At 39.0% G+C, this 22,092-nt stretch overlaps 1 protein-coding gene across 2 annotated transcripts; it reads right to left on the reverse strand.

Moving 5' to 3' along the window:
• Positions 1 to 439: 439 nt before the first annotated feature.
• On the reverse strand, positions 440 to 21,047 carry LOC107814210 (uncharacterized). 2 transcript variants are annotated; one of them, XR_012711677.1, is made up of 10 exons: positions 20,908 to 21,047; positions 18,447 to 20,795; positions 16,807 to 16,936; positions 16,638 to 16,726; positions 12,317 to 12,555; positions 6,066 to 6,152; positions 4,228 to 4,327; positions 2,946 to 3,138; positions 1,079 to 2,810; positions 440 to 1,001 (listed from the first exon to the last, which is right to left on the reverse strand). XR_012711677.1 is itself a non-coding variant. In XM_016639575.2 (9 exons), exons 2-9 carry the CDS (start codon positions 20,679 to 20,681, stop codon positions 1,426 to 1,428), a joined length of 4,458 nt encoding a protein of 1,485 aa, XP_016495061.2. In that variant the 5' UTR covers positions 20,682 to 20,795; positions 20,908 to 21,047; the 3' UTR covers positions 440 to 1,425. The 2 variants fall into 2 exon arrangements, 1 of the variants encoding a protein (XP_016495061.2); XM_016639575.2 differs by having other exon boundaries at positions 440 to 2,810.
• Between the last annotated feature and the right edge of the window lie 1,045 nt (positions 21,048 to 22,092).

Raw genomic sequence — 22,092 nt, forward strand, 5'->3', positions numbered from 1 at the left:
TTTTTTCCTGAACTCACACCAACTGGATAAGATAATCCCAGTATTCCACCCTCAAAAGATTCTTGATATCTACCTCAAGTCTAGTACATCAATTATAGATATTGATAAACAAAGAAATTTTCGACCACAAATGTATCTAACCCATTCCATCAAATATACAACAGCAGCAAACCCAGGATATTCCCACAAGTGGGGTCAGGGAGGGTAGTGAATACGCAAACCCTACCCCTACCCATTCCATCAAATATGAACAAACATAAAGATAAACGAAAAACTTGTCATGTCTGCTGCAATATAAGCGAAACTTTCGGGCAGCAAGAGGAACTTAGAAAACCATCTAATATGTGAAATCATACGTACATCGAAAGAATCTGTGTTGCTAACAAGAGGGGCGCACAGTCCTAACAAGCAAAATACGAGGGATCACATAGTGAAGAAGTTAACCAGAAACTTGGATACTTTGGTGCTATTATCATTTCAAGTGATGAATTACAAGGATCTCTGAGGACCTTGGGAACAGAATATAAGATCTACACAGAACTACATATGTACAATCAAAATCTTCGCGAGTCTTTCATCAATGGAGTCCACGAGATACACAGTCATGAATATAAGATCAATGGAGTACACAGTCACAAAATCTGTCGCCCCACCCATGAGATACAATTCACACACTCATTTGACAATGTTATTACTAGTAGGCTGGCAATTGTATAGCCAAACAATTTCCATTACACCAGCTGCCTAGGAGTCTCTACTGTCCAACTTTCTCAACTGGTTTAGGACATTAGTTTCTGAGCATCCAATTGAAAGCTGTTATAACCTTCAAACACCTTCAACCTGGATGACTGCATAGAAATTGCACAATATATGGACCACTCTTTTCTGTAGCCTGGCTGAGTAACCTTTCCCTTTGATTTTTCCTTTACCACATGACACTCTGGATAATCAAAATTGGTTTGATTGACAAAACCCAAACAGCTTTAGGGACATCAAATGACCTTGATTACACAAAAAGGTAGTTCAGCTAGAGAAACAACTTCATGGGACATTGTATGAAATCCTACATCAAGCTTACCGTTGACTAAGGTAATGTTTAAGTAGCATTGTTAGTATGATTAGAATCAATAGACCTAGACCTGAGTCTGAATCTTTTCTTCACCAGCATTCTGTGAAGAAACATCATCAGAAGAATGAATAGTTCCACTGCAACTGCCCAACACAGTTACTTCATGACTTTCAGCCTGACTGCCCACCGCAGTTTCTTCAGCAGCATGCCCAGTTTCTTCAGCAGCACATTGTGCAGAAGAAACATTAGCAGAAGAATGAACAGTTCCACTGCAACTGCTCACCACAGTTACTTCGTGACTTTCTGCCTGACTGGGCTCAGAGTGAACAATCTTCTCATTACAAGAAGCTTTTGCTTCAGCACTGGCATCGGAAGAGTTCAAGCCTGAAGCCACATGCTTGAGATCCAGGAGAGAGATCAAGTTGACAGTTGGTGTTATTTACAAGAGCAGCATTCAAAGAAGTTTCAACCGAGGAGTCAATTGCAGGTCTAGAAGAAGAAACCTCAGCACCATTATTAACTCCACCAATTGGAGAGGCATCCAAATTTCCCCCCTCCAAAGAAACATTTGAGCCACCAAGCCATTCAACATCAGAAGTTTGCTTTAAAAAAGCTTCAACCGAGGAGTCAATTGCAGGTGTAGAAGAAGAAACTTCAGTACCATTATTAACATCAACTCCATCACACATTGGAGAGGCATCCAAATTTTCTTCCTCCACAGAAAAATTTGAGTTACCAAGATGTTTAACATCAAAAGTTTGCTTTAAAGAAGTTTCACCTGAGGAGTCAATTGCAGGTCTAGAAGAAGAAACTTCAGCACCATGATTATCATTAACTCCATCACCAATTGGAGAGGCATCCAAATTTCCCTCCCCCACAGAAACATTTAAGTCACCAAGATGTTTAGCATCAGAAGTTTGCTTTAAAGCCACAACATGTAGCCCATTCTGCAAATCAGGTCCACTTGTAGTGTCTGAGAAGAAATTTATGGCAGGCTTTGCACTTGCACAAGTTGCAGATACACACACTGAAACTTTTGTCTTGTCTATTTCTTCTACTTCACTTTGTGCAGCAGGTTCTAGAAAACAACTATCTGTGGTATCTGCCGATAAACTTTTCCCATTGGCATCAATGGGGGTAGTATCTGAAACCACCTCATTCTGTTTCTCTGCATTCATGTTTCTGGCAGAAGCTTCATCTGATGAATCAATACCAAATATCAAACAAGTGGTTTGGTCATTTTCCTTGCAAATTTTTTGATGGATTGTCTCAGATGACTGGGCATCAACTTCAGAGGAAGGACCCAATGCAGCATCTCCCAGATCAGTGTTTCCAATACTTGCACCGGAAGGAGACGAGGGAATCGATTTTGTGGTTGGTTCAGCGAGCTTCTTCTCCATATTAGATTTGACAGATTTATCCTCCTGACTGGAGATTTGAATATGAGATCCACTATGAGTACTTTCTTCTCTAACCATGGCACTATCACTTAAATCGACAGCAGTAGCTGGAGAATCAGAATCTATTGCATTACTTTCTTCTCTAACCATGGCACTATCACTTAAATCGACAGCAGTAGCTGGAGAATCAGAATCTATTGCATCAATGTCATCAACCTTTTCTATACAGGCTTCATCGCGCAAGTTTCCATCGCACCTAGTAAGGGATTCCTGATCAGCCTTTTCAACCAAAGCAGGCAACTGAGGAACACTATGTTTCGAGTCACCAGCATTTTTACCACCTACAGAAAAATCCAGACATCCAAATCACAAGAACGGGCAGTAAAGATTAAGGTATCAGCTTATTTTCCTAATAAGGCAGGCAAAATGGAAAAAAAAAAAACAAAGTAAAAGCAGGAATTTAATAGTTATAGTACCCTCTAGGGTTTCTCTGTTTAGTAGCCTCTTTTGAAGCATATCTGTCCCAGGGAACACCAACATATTAATGGACTTCATTTCTAGCTTCTCTGATTCCTCAAGTGGATTAAATCCAAAAACTACCGTCCAAGTATGCATATGCTCAGATATAGCAGGAATAATCAACTTCTCGACTTTTAGAGTGGAGAGGACCTGGAAAGAGGAGACAATTAAATCGTTGGTCTGCACTCCAGTATTGAAGAATAAAATACAAAGAACATAATGGACATACAATGACATAATCCCTGACTAACTGGAAGCAGATGCATGAGATAGCTGGAAAAGGTATGACATGCATATTACCATCTGGAAAAATCACTTATACTGGTAGCAAGCCTAAAAAATTTCAAGTCATAAGATGTCCACATGCTAGGTACAAATATGCCCATTACTAGGAAATGAGAGCAGCAACAGGAATGAACAGAATTTCAATTTGGATGATGCCAGGTCTTGTCTCTGCTTTCTTTCGTTAACAATACAACTATGCAATACTACTTATGATGCCTCTTTTGAGACTAACTTTGTACTTTTTATATAACCGTGTGTCCACGCTAACTTGCACGCACCTCGACTAATTCCACGGGATACCTGCCACCTCCCTCCAGCAATAGGTAGCAACAAGTACCAGGTAACTCTATCCACCAAAGCTTGGACAGATGGGAAGAAATCACCTAGTATTTTTTGCCTCAGCTGCGATTTAAACCTGAGACCTCATGGTTCTCACCCACTTCATTTACCACTAGGCCACACCCTTGGATGCGACTAACTCTTGAAAGTTTAAAAGACATTCTTATGTATCCAAATGTCAATTCTATAAATAAATTGTATTACACTGTTTCCAGAGCATCTGGTGTCACAATATTTCCTAAAGCATCCTACATTTTCCCACAACCATTTGCTTTGTCATGTTTCTTACATATACATTAAGTGACTGCTATTGTAGCTCTTTGATGCGGTTTCTGCCACTTTAACAAAGTGCTATATTAAATTATTTATCTGCTACTTCTGAAGACCAGAACAGCAATGGAAAAGCATTGGGATGCCCTCCGTTCCAATGAATTCTTTTGCATGAACAGAATGATGACTCTCAATAACTCATTATAAATTGCAATAGCAATATATGCACATGACGTATGTGAGATATCTCAATGATTTCTTATGTACATAAACCCATCTTCAAAACAATTAGATGAAATAAAGTGTGGAGCCAACAAAGACAACCAGTAATAATTATTCTCATACCGTCTCAATAGCAGACAGCAGCCGGCGGCACATCCCTTGGCGCCTATATATATTCCTGGTCCCAATGTATGGCATTTCTGCAAGTTGAGTTCCATGGATCCTAACAGTTTACCGCCAAAACAATTTTATTGATTGGTAAGGCATGAAGGAACAAACATGAGAAAAAGACGACTAACAAGGAAAAAGGAAAGCAAGAAATTATCTATCAGGCTGATTAATTCGAGAGAATGATGGGTAGAGAAGCTCCTTTAATAATAAGATCAAATGCTTCAGAAAGTTCCTGTGCGTTACATGATTAAAAGGTACAACATGGAAAAATAATGTAATGTAACAATGATGCAAGGATTAGTAATGCAGGTATTGATAACGCAGAGATTAGTAATGCAGGGATTACACTGCAATGGTTATTTCTTGTTGGATGTTGGTTTGTTGTGTTAAAGAAATATGAGTCTGAAGAGATGAGGGTGCTGATGTTCTAGATGTTCTACCAGAAACAGCATCTCTGCCTTCTTAAAGGCAAGGGTAAGGTCCGCATACACTCTACCCTCCCCAAACCCCACGTGTGGGACTACACTGGGTATGTTGTTGTTGTTGAGTCTAACGAGATGAGGGTATCTTTATCATTTCAGTAGTTTTAATCAATATTGTTAACCCGTATTCTTATTCCATATTTTACCCTGCATAAAATAATACATAGATTCCCGCATAACTTATGTGTATATTATTATTAGCCCGTTTGGCCAAGCTGCAAAAATCAGCTTATTTTGAGAAGTGTTTTTTTTCAAAAGTGTTTTTTTTCAAAAGTGTTTTTCTCAAAAGTACTTTTGGTGAGAAGCAGTTTGTGTTTGGCTGATTAGTTGGAAAAGCACTTCTGAGCAGCAATTAGTGTTTGGCCAAGCTTTAAAAAAACTGCTTCTAAGTATATTTTTCTCAAAAGTGCTTCTCAAAAAAGTGCTTTTGGAAAGAAGCTACTTTTTTCTGCTTCTCCAAAATTGTTTTTGCTTCTCCTCAAAAGCACTTTTTTTCCTTCCAAAAGCTTGGCCAAACACCTCAATTTTTTGCCAAAAGTGCTTTTGGCCACACAAAAAAAGCACTTTTGGCCAAACAGGCTATATGTATAAGAAGAGGCAAAATTAGAACCAAACTAAGTATAAGTTATACTGAATCTAATGAAGAGAATAATTCTCCTTATTCAAGCGACCAAACAAAATGCAAGTTATGTTGAATTTAGTTAGCGGAACAACAAAAGTGGCTCCTAATAGCTACAAAAAAAAATATATTTCAACTATGACCTTTAAAAAACAAGGGATGATAGTATTTACGGAATAAGTAGAATCAGTTCCAAATTTTTTTCCCCTCCCAATTTAGGAGGATCTATAGTGTTTCCATACTTCCCCTCCAGGTGACTCGAACTCAGGACCTAATGGTCGTGGATGGAGGTGCTTTACCAACTGAGCAAGCCTCACTTGTCAGTTCCAAAAATTAGCCGTCCAAAAAATATTTGCCAAAAGATGGAGGAGAGAAACATATGTCACGAAATTACTACTGCGAGTACAAGTAACTTGGAGCAGTAGCTGACATTGAGATACACTCGGTTAAATGCTTGCAAAAATGATAGTCCACTACTGCAATGAATTCAAAGACTAATCGATGACACACAATTACGTTTTGCTAAAGATCATAAATCCCTAATGCAAGGAACACAATTGCAATTTCTGAGACAGCTGAGAGAGTTCAACTGTTAAACAACATATCAACATTCATGCACCCAACTCTTATCAATATCTGAAAAGTAAACTTGCATTGTAACATGGGAACAACTTGAGCATCCAGTATACCTTATGGATGCAGCAGATATTATTTCATCGCCCCTTTCCAAGATTGCAGTGTAGAAGCCACGAAAATTCAGCCGGCTAAAGTTTGAGCTTCAGTGGAGAGAAAAACAGTGTCAGATACTGCTGAATAATACAACGAAGTTTATAGAAAAGGATAACCGGGTAAAAGATGAATCTAGGAACACGCAAGCACATAGTTCCGCAAAATAATAAAGCAAATAGGGAAAACTGTTTTCAGACAGCACAAAAGAAACATCGTCTGGCTTAATTGAAAATTCGGTTTTCCATTTCCAGACAAAAGAAGAGGGATGATCCAATAAAATCAATACATTATTGCCCTCAGTGATAGCCGTTCTTTGTGATTCAGAAACGCAATCCACAAAAGAAAAGTTAATATTTTTTCTAACAGGCAACTATATAATAAGGAATCACGAATAAATGAAGAAGGAATAGCCACATCCCCACGATTATGGCTTTTAACTTCATAGTGCCATTTTAGGTTTCTCTGGTGACAGAAAAAAGGCATGGGAATAATCTATTTCTAACTAGGCTTCTAAGAAGAGAATCACTGTGTTTCAGGGAAGAGTCGAGGAAGATAAAGAGTGAAATCATGTGCTAAAGAGTCCTGGCAAATTATGGACATAAACAAGGACTGCTGGGAAAAGCAAATTCAACAATTTTCTACTATGTCTATGAGCATTACCAGAAAAAAAAATGTAAAATCATAAACATTGTACTCCCTCCCCCCTCAAACTAAATGTCATGCTCCATCTTTGGTAATCAGTCAGACAAGCTGAGTAATAGCCTGTTTAGCCAAGTTTCACTAGAAGTGTTTTTTCTTAAAGTTTTATCTGGGACAAAAAATTGTTTTGAGTAGCAGGCTAGCAGCAGAAGTAGTTTTTGCTGAGTAAGAAGTTGAAAAAGGTAGCTTCTAAGCAGAAGCAGAAGTTTTTTTATTTTTCCAGCACAAGTATATTCTTACTAAGTGGGTCCGCAAACAGTTGGGAACGTTGAAACTCTGATACAGAAATAAAAATTAAAAATTCTTTTCCCAAATTGGAATCCTTAAAATAAGTCTGTAGGGTCATATAAATCCATTTATTTATTCAACTGTTGGAATAGTTATGTGAATGAATGTAATTAGTCCTAGTCCCTTATGTAATAGGAGTAGGTTATGTGTTATGTATACAATAAATAGGGTTTATTGTAACATAGAATTTTAATCATTAATAATATTTTCTCTCGTGCTTTCTCACATGGTATCAGAACTTTGGTGAGAATAGATCGTTGTGCGTCATTCCAGCGACACCGGGGAAAAAAGAACTCGGTCACCGTGAGATTTTCCGGTGACCTAAGTGACTATTTGCGTCAAAGTCACTAATTATCAGTGTTGTGCGAAATCCAACACCACCAAAAGGTTCCCAAGAGATAAGCGACCAAACCCCAAAAAAAAACCACCTGAAAACACTCACCCACGCACCCCCACGCGCCTGTCGGAGTTCTGCCTCCGCCAGCGCGTCTGTCCCACGCGCCGGCGTGTGAGGGCTGTTCCGGCCAGAATTTGAAAAAGTTTCTTTTGGACAGTGTAATCGTCTTGCAATTCCAAGCCTACCCATCCAATTTAAACCTAATTCTGACAACTTTTATATTTTTTTCGGTGTGAACAATGATTTCCAGCGTGAACAGTGATTTCCAGAAAATTTTCTAATTTTTCTGGCGTTAATAGTAATTTCCAAAAGGGTTTCTGATTTTTTCCGGCATGAACATTATAATGTCAATCTTATTAGAAGCCTTAGACACACATTCCGTTAGATCGAATGCATTGAATCCAATCCAGATGGTTTCTTTACCGGATTATATTGAGTTCCTTCCGTACAAAGCACGTAAACAGACATCTTCGGCATTAGCCTCCGTTGTTCCAACAAATAGTAGCATGACTTGTGTCTCCCAATCTTCACCTTCTGAGTCTTGGGCCATTGATTCAGGTGCATCTGATCATATTTCTGGTAACAAATCTCTTTTCACTAGTATTTCATATTCTCAATCTCTTCCAACAGTCACAATGGCCAATGGGTCTCAAACCATGGCAACAGCAATAGGTCAAGCAAGCCCACTTCCTTCCTTACCTTTAGACTCAGTTCTTTACGTTCCCAGTAGTCCTTTTAATCTCGTAGCCATTAGTCGCTTAGCCAAATCACTTAAATCTACTGTTTTATTTCTTGATGACCTTGTTTTTATACAGGAATGTAGTACAAGGCGGATCATTGGTACCGGACGTCAATCAGATGGACTTTATTACCTTATCCTTGCAAAATCACATGGACTCGTATCTTGTCTTCCTTTAATAACTCGTCTCATTACTGATTCACCAGATTTATTACATAAACGGTTGGGACATCCCAGTTTGTCAAAACTTCAGAAAATGGTACCTAGCTTATCTCACTTGTCCACTCTAGAGTGTGAGTCATGTCAGCTCGGTAAGCATACTTGCTCCCATTTCCAGCGGCGTCTTGATAATCGAGCAGAGTCACCTTTTACTTTAGTCCACTCAGATGTTTGGGGTCCTAGTCGGGTCAGTTCTACCTTGGAATTCCGCTACTTTGTCAGTTTCATTGATGATTATTCAAGGTGCACTTGGATATTTTTGATGAAAAATCGATCGGATTTGTTTTCTATTTTCCAGACCTTCCATGCTGGAATTCAAAATCAATTTGGGGTTTCTATCTGCACATTTCGTAGTGATAATGCCCTAGAGTATTTGTCTTCCCCGTTTCAGCAGTTTATGAACTCCCATGGGATTATTCATCAAACATCTTGTCCGTACACATCCCAACAAAATGGAGTAGCTGAAAGAAAGAATAGACATCTTATTGAAACTGCTCGTACCCTTCTCATACGATCTCATGGTTCGCTGCGTTTTTGGGGATGCAGTCTTACATCTTGCTATCTTATTAATCGTATGCCATCTTCAGCTATCCAGAATCAAGTTCCATTCTCTGTCCTGTTTCCCCACTTACCTTTGTTCTCTCTTCCACCTCGTGTCTTTGGGAGTACGTGTTTTGTTCATGTCCTTACTCCAGGAAAAGATAAGTTAGCTCCTCGTGCTCTTAAGTGCATATTTCTGGGTTACTCGAGAACGCAAAAAGGATATCGATGTTATTCTCCTAACCTCCAGCGGTTTCTTATGTCGGCTGATGTTACCTTCTTTGAAACCCAACCATACTTCACAGGTCCAGTGAATCACTTAGATATTTCTGAGGTGCTACCAGTTCCGTCTTTTGGAGATTCAGTCACTATTCCCCATTCATCTTACTCCACAGCTCCACCACCTATGGCTTCAGTACCACCACCGAGTCCAATTCCACCAACTATAGCTCCGGTGCCACCACCCAGTCCAGTTTAACCTTCTACAGCTCCACCACTCCTGACTTATCATCGTCGTCCGCGTCCAGCATCAGGCCCAGCTAATTCACATCCTGCACCTGGCCCTGCTAATACTGCGGACTTGTCTCCTCTTGATCAACCGATTGCACTACGAAAAGATATACGGTCCACACTTAATCTTAATCCTCATTATGTCGGTTTAAGTTACCATTGTCTGTCATCATCCCATTGTGCATTTGTGTCCATCTTTGTCCTCTGTTTCCATCCCTAAGTCTACAAGTGAAGCACTGTCTCATCCCGGGTGGCGACAGACTATGATTGACGAGATGTCTGCTTTACATACGAGTGGTACGTGGGAGCTTGTTCCTCTTCCTTCGGGTAAATCGACTGTCGGTTGTCGTTGGGTGTATGCAGTCAAAGTTGGTCTAGATGGCCAGGTTGATTGACTTAAGGCTCGTTTTGTTGCCAAAGGGTATACTCAGGTATTTGGACTAGATTACAATGATACTTTCTCTCCTGTGGCTAAAATAGCATCAGTCCGCCTTTTTCTATCCATGGTGGTTGTTCGCCATTGGCCTCTTTATCAATTGGACATTAAGAATGCTTTTCTTCACGGTGACCTTGAGGATGAGGTTTACATGGAGCAACCACCTGGTTTTATTGCTCAGGGGGAGTCTAGTGGCCTTGTATGTCGGTTGCGCCGGTCTCTCTATGGTCTAAAGCAGTCTCCTCGAGCCTGGTTTGGTAAGTTCAGCACAGTTATTCAGGAGTTTGGCATGACTCGTAGTTAAGCTGATCACTCTGTATTTTATCGACATTCTGCTTCAAATCTCTGTATTTATCTGGTCGTTTATGTTGACGATATTGTTATTACCGGCAATGATCAAGATGGTATTAGTAAGTTGAAACAACATCTATTTCAGCACTTTCAGACTAAGGATCTGGGCAGATTAAAGTATTTTCTGGGTATTGAGGTCGCTCAGTCTAGCTCAGTTATTGTGATCTCATAACGAAAGTATACCTTAGATATTCTTGAGGAGACAGGAATGACAGGTTGTAGACCTGTTGCCACTCCGATGGATCCAAATTCTAAACTTTTGCCAGGACAGGGGGACCCTCTTAGCGATCCTGCAAGATATAGGGGGATGGTTGGTAAATTAAATTACCTCACAGTGACTAGACCTGATATTTCCTTTCCTGTGAGTGTTGTGAGTCAGTTTATGGATTCTCCCTGTGATAGTCATTGGGATGCAGTTATCCGCATTCTTCGGTATATAAAATCAGCTCCAGGCAAAGGCTTATTGTTTGAGGATCGAGGCCATGAGCAGATTGTTAGATACTCAGATGCCGATTGGGCAGGATCACCTTTTGATAGACGTTCTACGTCTGGATATTGTGTCTTAGTAGGAGGAAATTTGGTGTCTTGGAAGAGCAAAAAACAGAATGTGGTTGCTCGGTCTAGTGCAGAAGCAGAATATCAAGCAATGGTAATGGCGACATGTGAGCTAATTTGGATCAAACAGTTGCTCAACGAGTTGAAATTTGGTGAGATTAGTCAGATTGGACTTATGTGTGATAATCAAGCTGCTCTTCATATTGCGTCAAATCCAGTGTTCCATGAGAGAACTAAATACATTGAGATTGACTGTCACTTCGTTAGAGAAAAGATACTCTCGAGAGATATTGCTACAAAGTTTGTGAAGTCGAATGATCAGCTTGCAGATATTTTCACCAAGTCCCTCACTGGTACTCGTATTAACTACATATGTAACAAGCTCGGTACATATGATTTATATGCACCAGCTTGAGGGGGAGTGTCAGAATAGTTATGTGAATGCATGTAATTAGTCCTAGTCCCTTGTGTAATAGGAGTAGGTTATGTGTTATGTATACATAGGGCTTATTGAAACATAGAATTTTAATCATCAATAATATTTTCTCCCATGCTTTCTCACATCAACAATAAGCCAATCCCCCCCCCCCCGCCCACTCTCTCTATATATATATATAACAAGGACAAAAACAAAAACAACATTAGGGCAAGTCAATGCTGCATTTACCAAAAAAAAAAAAGAGAACTAGCGGTATCAGCTAAATCTCACAGTGAGCCTAGCAAATCACCTAAAGATTCTACCTCCTCTACATAGTTTTAAATACTATATTTTAGTTAAATGAAATTAAAAATACTTGATTAAACTCTCTCGCAACAAATATTTCAAATCCTCTCAATTCAAGCCTATTTCATTTCAGTACTAAAAATTGGTTTTTTAAATCAAGTAAGGAATTTGCTAAGACTATACATTCTTACATAAAAAATTTATTGTTATATGGGCATTCAAGTCATTAATTAGAATCAAAGTCCTGACAAGCATTGGACCTAACATAAGTGTAACTGTAACAACAACTAAACCTTACTACCAATTAGCTTGTAGTGCATATATGGATCCAATGCTTCCAGTGTGTTTTCTATAAGCTAAATCCATATTCATGTTGAGAGATTTTAAATCATTTAAGCATTGACCGTGTGTAAGGAGGGAGGAAGTTTTTTCCAAGGTTGCAATCTATTATTTCAGTTGTGGATACAGGAACATCTCTGCCGAGGATATGAATAGTGTATCTCAAGCGACCACCTCACATTTTATGTTCTATGTATTAGTAGCATCCTCTATGGGATGTGATCATTTCTACATCCATCTTCACATTCGTATTTCTACGACATTAGTCATTAATACCAAATGGCCATATTAAATTATTCAGCCAGCTTAATGAAGTTACAAAAAAAATAACGAGGGCCTTCAGATATTAAATTGGATATTTAGCACAACATTTACAAACTCACGACAACACATAGAAGGTAAAAAGCTTCTTACCCGCAGTTGTAGAGAACATTATGAATAATATTGATGCCACTTTTCCTATCCACAATCGGCAAAAAACATTCATCCATAACAGCCAGTGCAACAGCTAGCTTAGAATTGCACTCCACCCGTTGAGAAAAGGCATGGTGAGAACGATCAGAGTCTAAATCCGTTCGTTGAATCAGGGACCATGAGAATCCAGCTTCAATCTCATGTTTGACACCAAGAATCTTCTGCAGATGATCATACAGCTGCAAAAACAGAGAAGAGAAATGAGTTGAACTATTCAAACACATCTTGTGAGAGATAGCAACACAGACAATCTCAGGTCAACAATAGTTTCACTAATTTTGAGCTTGAAAAAGGTTCAAAGTCTCAAAGAAAATTAGAAATTTCGGGACACAAAATGTTCAAGGTAAACTGCATGCTTCTCAATAAAATAGCAAAAGCCTAACTGAATTTGCTACCAAACTGGTAGTTTTGCAGATCATGCATTTGCATAATGGTAACTATCTGAGAGAAGAAAACTCCAGTTAAAGACTCTTGAGGAACCAGTAAGCAATCAAGGATAAGATACTAAGGGGAAGGGGCTCTAAATTCCTTCGTCTCATCCACACCTCTCCACAGTATTGAACTGTTTGGCCTTTTCACTTTTCAAGCCTCAACAAGCCAATTGCATTACTCTCTCTCCCTCACTCCATCTCTAAGTTCCATATAGCAATTTCAGGTTACTGTTTGGCTTTGATTGTACAGATCGCTACCATTACATTCAGAAATTTATCCTCAAGGTTCAAGTTCAAGATCTACAAGCTACAGAGAAAGGATTTAGCATCATATTTTTGGTAGTTGGTCCAACAGATGCTAACCCATGTAATACATGGTATAAGACAACAACAACAAAACAAAAAAAAATCGTGTAATCTCACGAGTGGGGTCGGGGAAGAGTGGGATGTACGCAGCCTTACCCCAGCTGAAGAAAAGGGCAGAGAGGTTGTTTCTATAGACCCTCGGCTGAAGAAAAGATGAGAAGGAGCAGCGGCGACAAGTAGTAACAACACAAGATATTAAGAAAACCGAGGCAAAGAAAGCAAACAAACAATAAATAGTAATAGCAATCTGAGAATAAAATGAACACAAGATATTAAGAAAGTCGCTGCAAAGATAGCAATCAAACAATGGGTAACAATATCAATCTAAGAATAAAACGAAACCATACTAACACTAATAATACCGGATTAAGAAAGAAAAAAGGACACGCTCGACTATCTACTAACCTTCTATCCTAATCCTCGACACTCACACCCTCCTATCGAGGGTCGTGTCCTCGGTAAGCTCCAGCTTCATCATGTCCTGCATAATCACCTCTCCCCAATACTTATTTGGCCTACCTCTACCCCTCCTCATACCCACCAAGGCCAACCTCTCACACCTCCTAACTAGAGCATCTATACTTCTCCTCTTAACATGCCCAAACCACCCCAATCTCGCCTCCCGCATCTTATCCTCCACAGAAGCAACTCCCACCTTATCCTGAATGACTTCATTCCTAATTTTATCCAAACCTGGTATGCCCCGTACATCCATCTCAACATCCTTATTTCAGTAACATTCAACTTTTGGACATGGGAGTTCTTGACTGGTCAACGCTATGGCCCATACAACATAGTCAGTCTAACCACCACTTTGTAGGACTTACCTTTAAGTTTTAGTGGCACATTCTTATCACACAAGACACTGAAAGCGAGCCCCCATTTCATCCATCCTACTCCGATGCGATATGTGACATCCTCAACAATTTCCTATTTTCTTGTATTATAGACCCAAGGTACTTGAAACTTCTTCTCTTGGGGATGACTTGTGTATCAAACCTCACATCCATGTCTGCTTTCTGGGTAACGTCATTGAACTTGACCTCCAAATATTCTGTCTTGGTCGTGCTCAACTTGAAACCTTTAGACTCGAGAGTCGGTCTCCAACCTCCAGCCTCTCGTTAACACCATCTCGCATCTCGTCAATTAGAACTATGTCATCTGTAAATAACATACACCAAAACAACTCCCCTTGAATGTGTCCTGTCAATGCGTCCATCGCCAAGAAAAACAAAAACGGGCTAAGGGTGGATCCCTAGTGCAACTCCATCACAATCGAGAAGTGTTCCGATCTCCCGCTGTCCTCGCCCGGGTCTTAGCTCCATCATACATGTCCTTGATCACTTTAATGTAGGCTACATGCACCCCTTTAGCCTCCAAACATGGTATAAGACAACACCACATTTGCTTTTTACTGCAGTTTCCATTAGCAGATCTGGAACTTGTTCTTGAACCTTATTTCGGTGCAGTGGGCTACACGAAATACAAAGGTGTATTAAAAAGCTAGCAAGAGAAAAGGTTAAAGAAGTCTTCGAAATGGTTTTGGAGCACAGTTCCTGCATGCACTCTATGTCCAACTCTTGGTGTAAAATGGTGAATATATATGATGTTGATCTTCTCAAGGACTTTCATTAACTCCTTCCTTTAATAAAATGAGCAACAGTCCTTTGATTTTCGTACATCGCTGCACTTTCTTAGGTGCTACAAATGAAATATGCATTTTTTAACAAAAACAAGGGATGTAACTTTCTAATCAAGTCTTTTCTTGAGACGGCTCCTAAGATACCAAGTCGCTAATGAACCCCATGAATCATGTGCACCTTATAGAGGAGATGATTGCATAGCTACAGTTTGTCTGTTTGACAAGGCATTGAAGTAGATGGGCTAGGTTCTACTTTCCTGACGTATAGAGCAGAAAGGGTCATCTGCAATCATTTTTAGGATCTTATCAAGGAGAGAATTGAATAACAATATCATGTTGGTATGACAAGGCCAAAAGTAGAAGCTAGTTTTGGTTTCTTTAACTAAACCGGATAAAAGGCGTAAACCCCAAATCATGTGTAGTATCTAGAGGATTCCCCCCCCAAACCCTGCATGGTATAGTGTAATCAGCTATCTAAGTAATAAATTAACAAGCCTAGTGAAGCTAGGCTCTTCACATGTAGAACCACTAAGTGTCCTATCTAGTGCAAATTAGGAACCCAAGGTTTAAATGCCGCCGCAGTGAAAAGGACTTAGATCACTAAATGAAAGAAGTTCATGGATTCAGACTCCTCTAGGAGCGCTCTAATAGGATTACAATCCGCGAATATCAGATTTCAGTAAACAAATATGCATATTACAGTGCTAAAGCCAACTGATTGCAATGAATGTATCATCCACCAGCAAGCTAATGCATGAAAGAAGCTGATAAATCTGATAAATTCAATTTAAAGTGGCAAGAATTAATAACAGGTTCGGTGGTTGGTCGAAAACAACGTCGAGAAGAAATAAAAGAAATGATTAAGATGAAACAAGCTGGTTCTAAGATTCTTCATATTATTTTCAAGGTTGAAGATCAAGCTTTTGCAATTTTTAGCTATGTGTTTTTGCATCATCATTGGCTCGCAGACCTTTTAAAGACAACAGCATTTCTGTTGGATCAGTTTACTAGTCCTTTCAGTTCTTCCTTCACTCTTGCTTGTTGTCCATGCATATAGTTGCAGAGTTGTGGATTCACAGCTTCTTTGCTCTTGCAACAGCAGGTCAAATCATGTCTACATCTAAGTTGCTCGGACTCTTCACTTTCGGTGTCGCACCCGTGTCGACATGATGTGGGTGTGGGATCTGTACTAGATTTGGTCAATCGATTTTGAGTACTTATACAAAATCGACAGAGGAGTCCGAAACAGATACAATGATCTCTCTCACAAAAAAAAAAACTATGGTGGAATCATAATCTAGGCATATTTTTATAAATCTATTTTTAGATATTTGAATTATTTTTAGTTGAACCTCTGCACTCATACCTGTACCTGGATCCGTACCCCTGAATCCTAAAAAATTAGATAATGAAAGATCCGACCTCTAGATCCGCACACGTATCGAACACCCGCACCCAAGTCCGAGCAACTTAGGTCTACACATTCAGCAGACATAAAATTGCTGAAGGAAAAGTTTTGGCTTTTCAACTCAGGTTCTCTGACAAAGAGACTAAAGCGAGACATGCCGAAAATGACCAATTCAATTCTGAAGGTTCTAAAGCTTGGAAGATCATGATTGCAATTTTCAACACATGAATAAGAGTTTGATGCCAAATATCATTTTGTTTGATATGAAGGTAAATGACAGTCTATAACTCCATTAGGATTTGAGACTGGACAACAATTTCAAAATAGTGAATAGTGAAACTTGATAACTCTTTAGTGATTCTTAATATGCTATACATCAGACAGGAAAACTCACAAACAGAATAACAAAAATACCTCTTGGCATTTCTGCCCACAAAATGATACAGATGGATTATTAGAACTAGCTGGTAAAGCATTTATATCCAGACTGCATGATTTGTGATCTGCAAAATGAAGGTTTAATATATCAGCTCAAGCATAGAAGGCGTCAACGACCAAACCTCCAAAAGGCAAACAGTTTTACATTTTTTCTCACACAGGCTGCAGTAGAGGAGCATATCTGCAGCTGCCTGACCTTCCTCTGCAGTAGTATTGGCAGTCCCACAAAATTTGCATGTGCAATTTGGACAGTGCCAATCCCCTGGAGGAAGCATCTGTAGAAAAGAGAAGCATGTAAACGTGATGCTTATAAAGAGTAAATAGTAATATAAAGTAACAGAAAATGTTCAAAACCCCAGTCTATACATGTTGCATCTTTCGGAGATGCCTGGATAGAGGTACGATGCTCTAAGAAGGAAATATCCTAATTATTGTTCATTTACATATTACACAATCAATTCTAGTGACAAAAATGTTCAAAATCCCAGTCTACACATGTTGCTTTTGGAGATGCCTAATAGAGGTATGACGTTCTAAGAAAGAAATCCTAACTAATGTTCATTTCCCTATTACACAATCAATTCTAGTGATAGTTATGCACTTATCTTTCTTTCCAACCATTTGATGATACAAACAACAAACCAAAACAGTCTTGAAGATGGAACGGAAGAGGACATAGTTAATTTTTTGAACGGTTTACTGATTGTTTCACTATAAGGATAACAAGATCACAGTCACAAAAAATGGACTAGATTACATAACTGCAGTTGATTGACCTCTGTCACATGGCTCCTTTTCATTTTTCTCCCTTATGGTTGCATTCATGCATGAGATTTAGTAGCAAGTGTATTCGATTATTCCAAATAATGAACTAGAACATGGAGCTCAAAGAGAGTTTGTTGACCAAGATGGTGATAATGTAAACGTAGAAGGGCATGACTGCTCCTAAGAAACAAGAAGAAGAAAGGGGGCAGATTCATAGAAAATACTAAAGTACATAGACCTGCTCACAAAGAGCTAGAAGACAGCCAAAACCATTGCTGCTAATAAGTAGAAGACTTTCATCATTATTAAAAATTCTTACAGGTGTCTTTTTCTTTTTGAACTAGGAGCCACAGCCATTTCTTTTCTTCTTCTTTTTTTTCACCTCAACTGGATTGAACTTTTTTCTTTCCCTTTTTAACCTGTTCTTTATGTTCAGCTTTTGTGAATACATCATGGACATGTTAATGATAGGGGAAACCATTCATTAAAGATTCCGTAGAAGTGGAAACTACACATATATTTTACGTCAGTTTTCTTATCAGGTAAGATAACAACAGATATCTTTTATGTCAGTTGTAAAGAGTTGCAAGATGATCGCAGAGTACACTGTTTCCTCCACTTCTGTAACCTGGTTCTTCATACAGTTCTAATTATCTTAGGACTATGGTGGTATGTCCAATGAAAAGGTTAGTAGCAGACTATGATTTTGACCTGCCCCACACCCAACCACCGTTATTTTCTGTTCCTCCTCCATCTCCTCAGTGGTTATAAGAATCTAAAAAATTTCCTGCTGATAAAGGGCACTGATAACATTCTCACGCATGTAAAACACTAAATTCATACATTTAAATGTCAGGAAAACGTCCAAAAACCAAGTAGTATCAAAGGAAAATAAAAGACAGGAATAAATTTCACATTTGCTACCACAACACAAAAAAGAATAACAGTGCAGGAATGGACAGTACTGATTTAGAAGGAAAAACATGAGAACACTGAGAAAAAAGAGAATATTTTACATACTTGTATACCCAGACAGCTCTGATGAAAAGTGGAAGGGCAACCGTCACAACAGATAAGGTCCCCACCATCACCACATATACCACAAGTGTCATCATCAGGATCATCACCATCAACATTTACAGTATGGAAATCTTGGCGTTCAGATTCTTCTTGCCGATTCCATGCATCAACCAAGCACTCCAGCAAGGAAACGCCAGACTCCAATATTATGTTTTGAAATGGTTGACGCAACGTACTTCCTGCATGGAGCTCAAATTTTGAAACTGGAAGGATTTTACTACAGCAACCACAGTGCACGCCATCTCGTGTGATCCAACCTTCTAGCTTTACTCTGGTCCTCCTACGATTCATATATTGAACCTTCTGACTTAACTTCGCTGTGCCAGAGTCAATCATCCAGGCCAATAAGGTTCTTTTTCCAGTATAAGGAACATAGCCATCATCTTCAGAATCTTGCTCCTTATCAGACCTGCGGACCAACAATGTACATCGTCCAATTATCCTACTTTTTCTTCCCTGTACTGTACTGGAAGCAGCTCCAGTAAATGATTTTCCAGACATATCCTGCTTAGATCTTCCTCCCTTTGATGAATTTCCACTTGTATCACCATCACTCTCCTGATCTGTTGCATGAGACTTGCATTTCAGTAACTTACCTTTCTTCTTTACATAACTACTTAGCCTCTCTTCATGCTGATCACCATCTGTGTCCTCTGCAGACTCTTGCATAGCAGACTTTTTGTAAACTCGGTTCTTGGCATCATCTTTCCTTTTCTTCTTCAGTTCTTTCTCAATCTTCTTCCGTGTTTGCCTGGTTAGCTTATTGATTAACTCATCAGACAATGGAGCAAATGAACTAGAGCCACCATCAATTTTACTTTTGCATGAATCTTCCCCTGACTGTTTTTGCAGTGCATCATAAGCCTTAATTATTGACCAGTATGCTGTTCCACTAGGATTAATGTACACTGCATCTAAGTAATCTCTGTTCCTTCTCGGTCTGTAATCAATGGTCCATCCAGCTTCAATAAGCATTCCTCTTATTTTCTCTCGCAGCTGCTGCTTCTCTGTACTCCCACCTCGTTTCAAGTTTCCTCCTTTACTTTTGGCAGGGGTAACATCTTCAGCTGCTACGGACCTGCTTTCTTCCTTAATGACCCTGGCCTTTGAGCAAGCAGGCTGAAGCTGCTGCTTCTCCATGCTCCCACGTTGTTTCAATTTTCCTTCTTTGCTTTTAGCAGGGGTAACATCTTCAGCTGCTGCTGACCTGCTTTCTTCCTTAACCGCCCTCATCTTTGAGCTAGCAGGCTGCGAACTAGGTGGTGCCAACTTAAGTGATGTATCAGTCTCATCTGTTTCACAGTCTACAGACTTAATGCATTTTGCCAAGAAAGGTTTTTGTGATTTCAGCTCAGCCCGCTCTGTTTTAACAGACAATGGTCGTTTTTCAGGGCGTTTAGAATCCGAGTGCAAAGAAGCTCGGCCTAGCAAATCTTTCTTGACAACATCTTCGGACCTGGAACCTTTCCTACTTTCAAGATCATAATCCTTGTGTGATCGGTCTACATTCTTCTTCTTATTCACCATTACCTTCAACACTCCATTTTTCCCCTGCAATCTGATTGGTTCTTGAGACGATTCCTGGTACTTCAACCTAAGCAATGAAATGGGCATATGTGCTTCATCCTCATCTAAATCGTACCTTTTCTTAACACCACACTCATCGCCCTTAGCTCTACTACCCGACAAGCTACTCGAACTCTCAATATTCGAATGCTTCCTCTTCTCAACCATCATACTCCTACTACTAGAACCATTTACAAACTCCCTAGAACTCCCACCAGTTCTTGCAACATTCCATTTCATTTCCTCATCGAATTCATCGTACTCATCGAAATCAAACAAATCTAACCTACTTCTCTTCTTCTCACTCTCAATCTTCCCATTCCTACCAGGCTCTCTACTTTCCCCACCACTTTTTACACTACCATTATGAAATTTCTCTCCACCCCTTCTCCTAATTGGCTCCAATAACTCTTCATCACTCGACTCGGAATCACTCTGAACCAACCTTTGCCTCTTCTTCACCTTCTGTGAAGCCCTTGAAGAACCCGCACCCACACCCCCTCCTCCACACCCTATACCCATTCTCTCATCTTTCTTCTTAATTATCAAACACCCAGATGAGCTTTTCTTCTTCACTATATCCCCTGATCTCGCACTACCCCCCTCCATACTCACTCAATCCTTAATTCATAAAGGAAAAAAATAGCAAAATTGACCCCAAAAGGTCTCGAGAAAAGCTCTCTTTAATCCAAATCTTCGTTCAGTTATCCAACATTACCAGATCTGAAACAGAAAAAAGCATAATTTTTTCCGATTAGAAACAATATTTGGGGGAAACTTTTTATGTTCAGTTAGTGAATTGATTTGCATGAGAAGAATCGGCGGCGAATTTTACCTTGCCGGAACGGAATCGGCGTCGAAGAAACAGTGTTGATCCGATCAGTGACGTAATTCTCCGGCGAAGTAAGCGAATCGCCCAAGAAAGAGAGACAGAAGCAAAGAGGGGAATTGTATTGGTTCTGGGCATACTTGTTGTATAAATATACAATATGAACAGACGCCAGCTTCTTCTTTTTTTCTTTTTAGTTTTTACAATATTTTAGAACCCAATATAAAACCAAAAACCCCAAAAAATGAACAGAAATTTGGCGTTAGTTCTGTACAATATACTTTAGGTTTTTCTTTAACTATAGCGATGGACTAATTCATTTCGTAGTTGTTATTTTTTCAGAATATATATAAGAAGTAATTTTACAAAAGAGAGTCATAGTTTATTCAAAACTGTAATGAATTAGGATGTATGATCTTTGCTTGGACATCTCTAAGTCTGTAACTTTTTTCATTAAGAATTCATGTAACATGTTAGAATTCTGCTTTTAATTCACAAATAAATGTCTTCAACTGAATATTGCTATTTTTAATTTAATTTATCAGAAAAGAAAAGTAAATGTTCATTAGCTGGAATACTGAGACAGTTATTGCCTTACCCCCCCTCTCCCCCCACCCGGGTGTTAAAAATGGGGGATTAAAAATAGGAGTAGTGAAAGAAAAGAAAAAGGGTAAAAACAGGAACAATAGAATTCAAGAATGGATTTGATATTGAGTTGTAAGTAGGGGAATTCGAGATGTGGGGGCTGGGTGTCAGTTGAGGAGACCGTTGTTTTGAATATCAGTTACGTAGTAATTATTCGATAAATTTTATTTTGTGTCTCGTACATCTATAAGGTTCTTTTTTTGTCTCACAAATATGTGAACCCAATTTTATACTTTTGGGTCTACAAAACTGTTGTGACCTTTGGTGACATTTGACAGTTTTTTAAGATTTACTCCCAACTTTGAGAAAATATTTTTTTCTAAAAATAGATTCATATTCTGTTAATCATTTTAAGTAGTGCAGTATTTTCTTTTTCTTTTTGATGAGATAATCCAATTAGGTGATATTCCAAATGAGGAATAAATCAAATGTTGAGAATTTAAGGGAGGAATCTATTATTATTTATTAGCCTTTTTTTTTTTTGCTTAATCAGCTTTCACATACTTATTACTCACTCCAGTCACTTTTACTTGGTATGTATACTAA

This window comes from Nicotiana tabacum, chromosome 7 (assembly GCF_000715075.1).
Source record: "Nicotiana tabacum cultivar K326 chromosome 7, ASM71507v2, whole genome shotgun sequence".
Taxonomy (NCBI): domain Eukaryota; kingdom Viridiplantae; phylum Streptophyta; class Magnoliopsida; order Solanales; family Solanaceae; genus Nicotiana; species Nicotiana tabacum.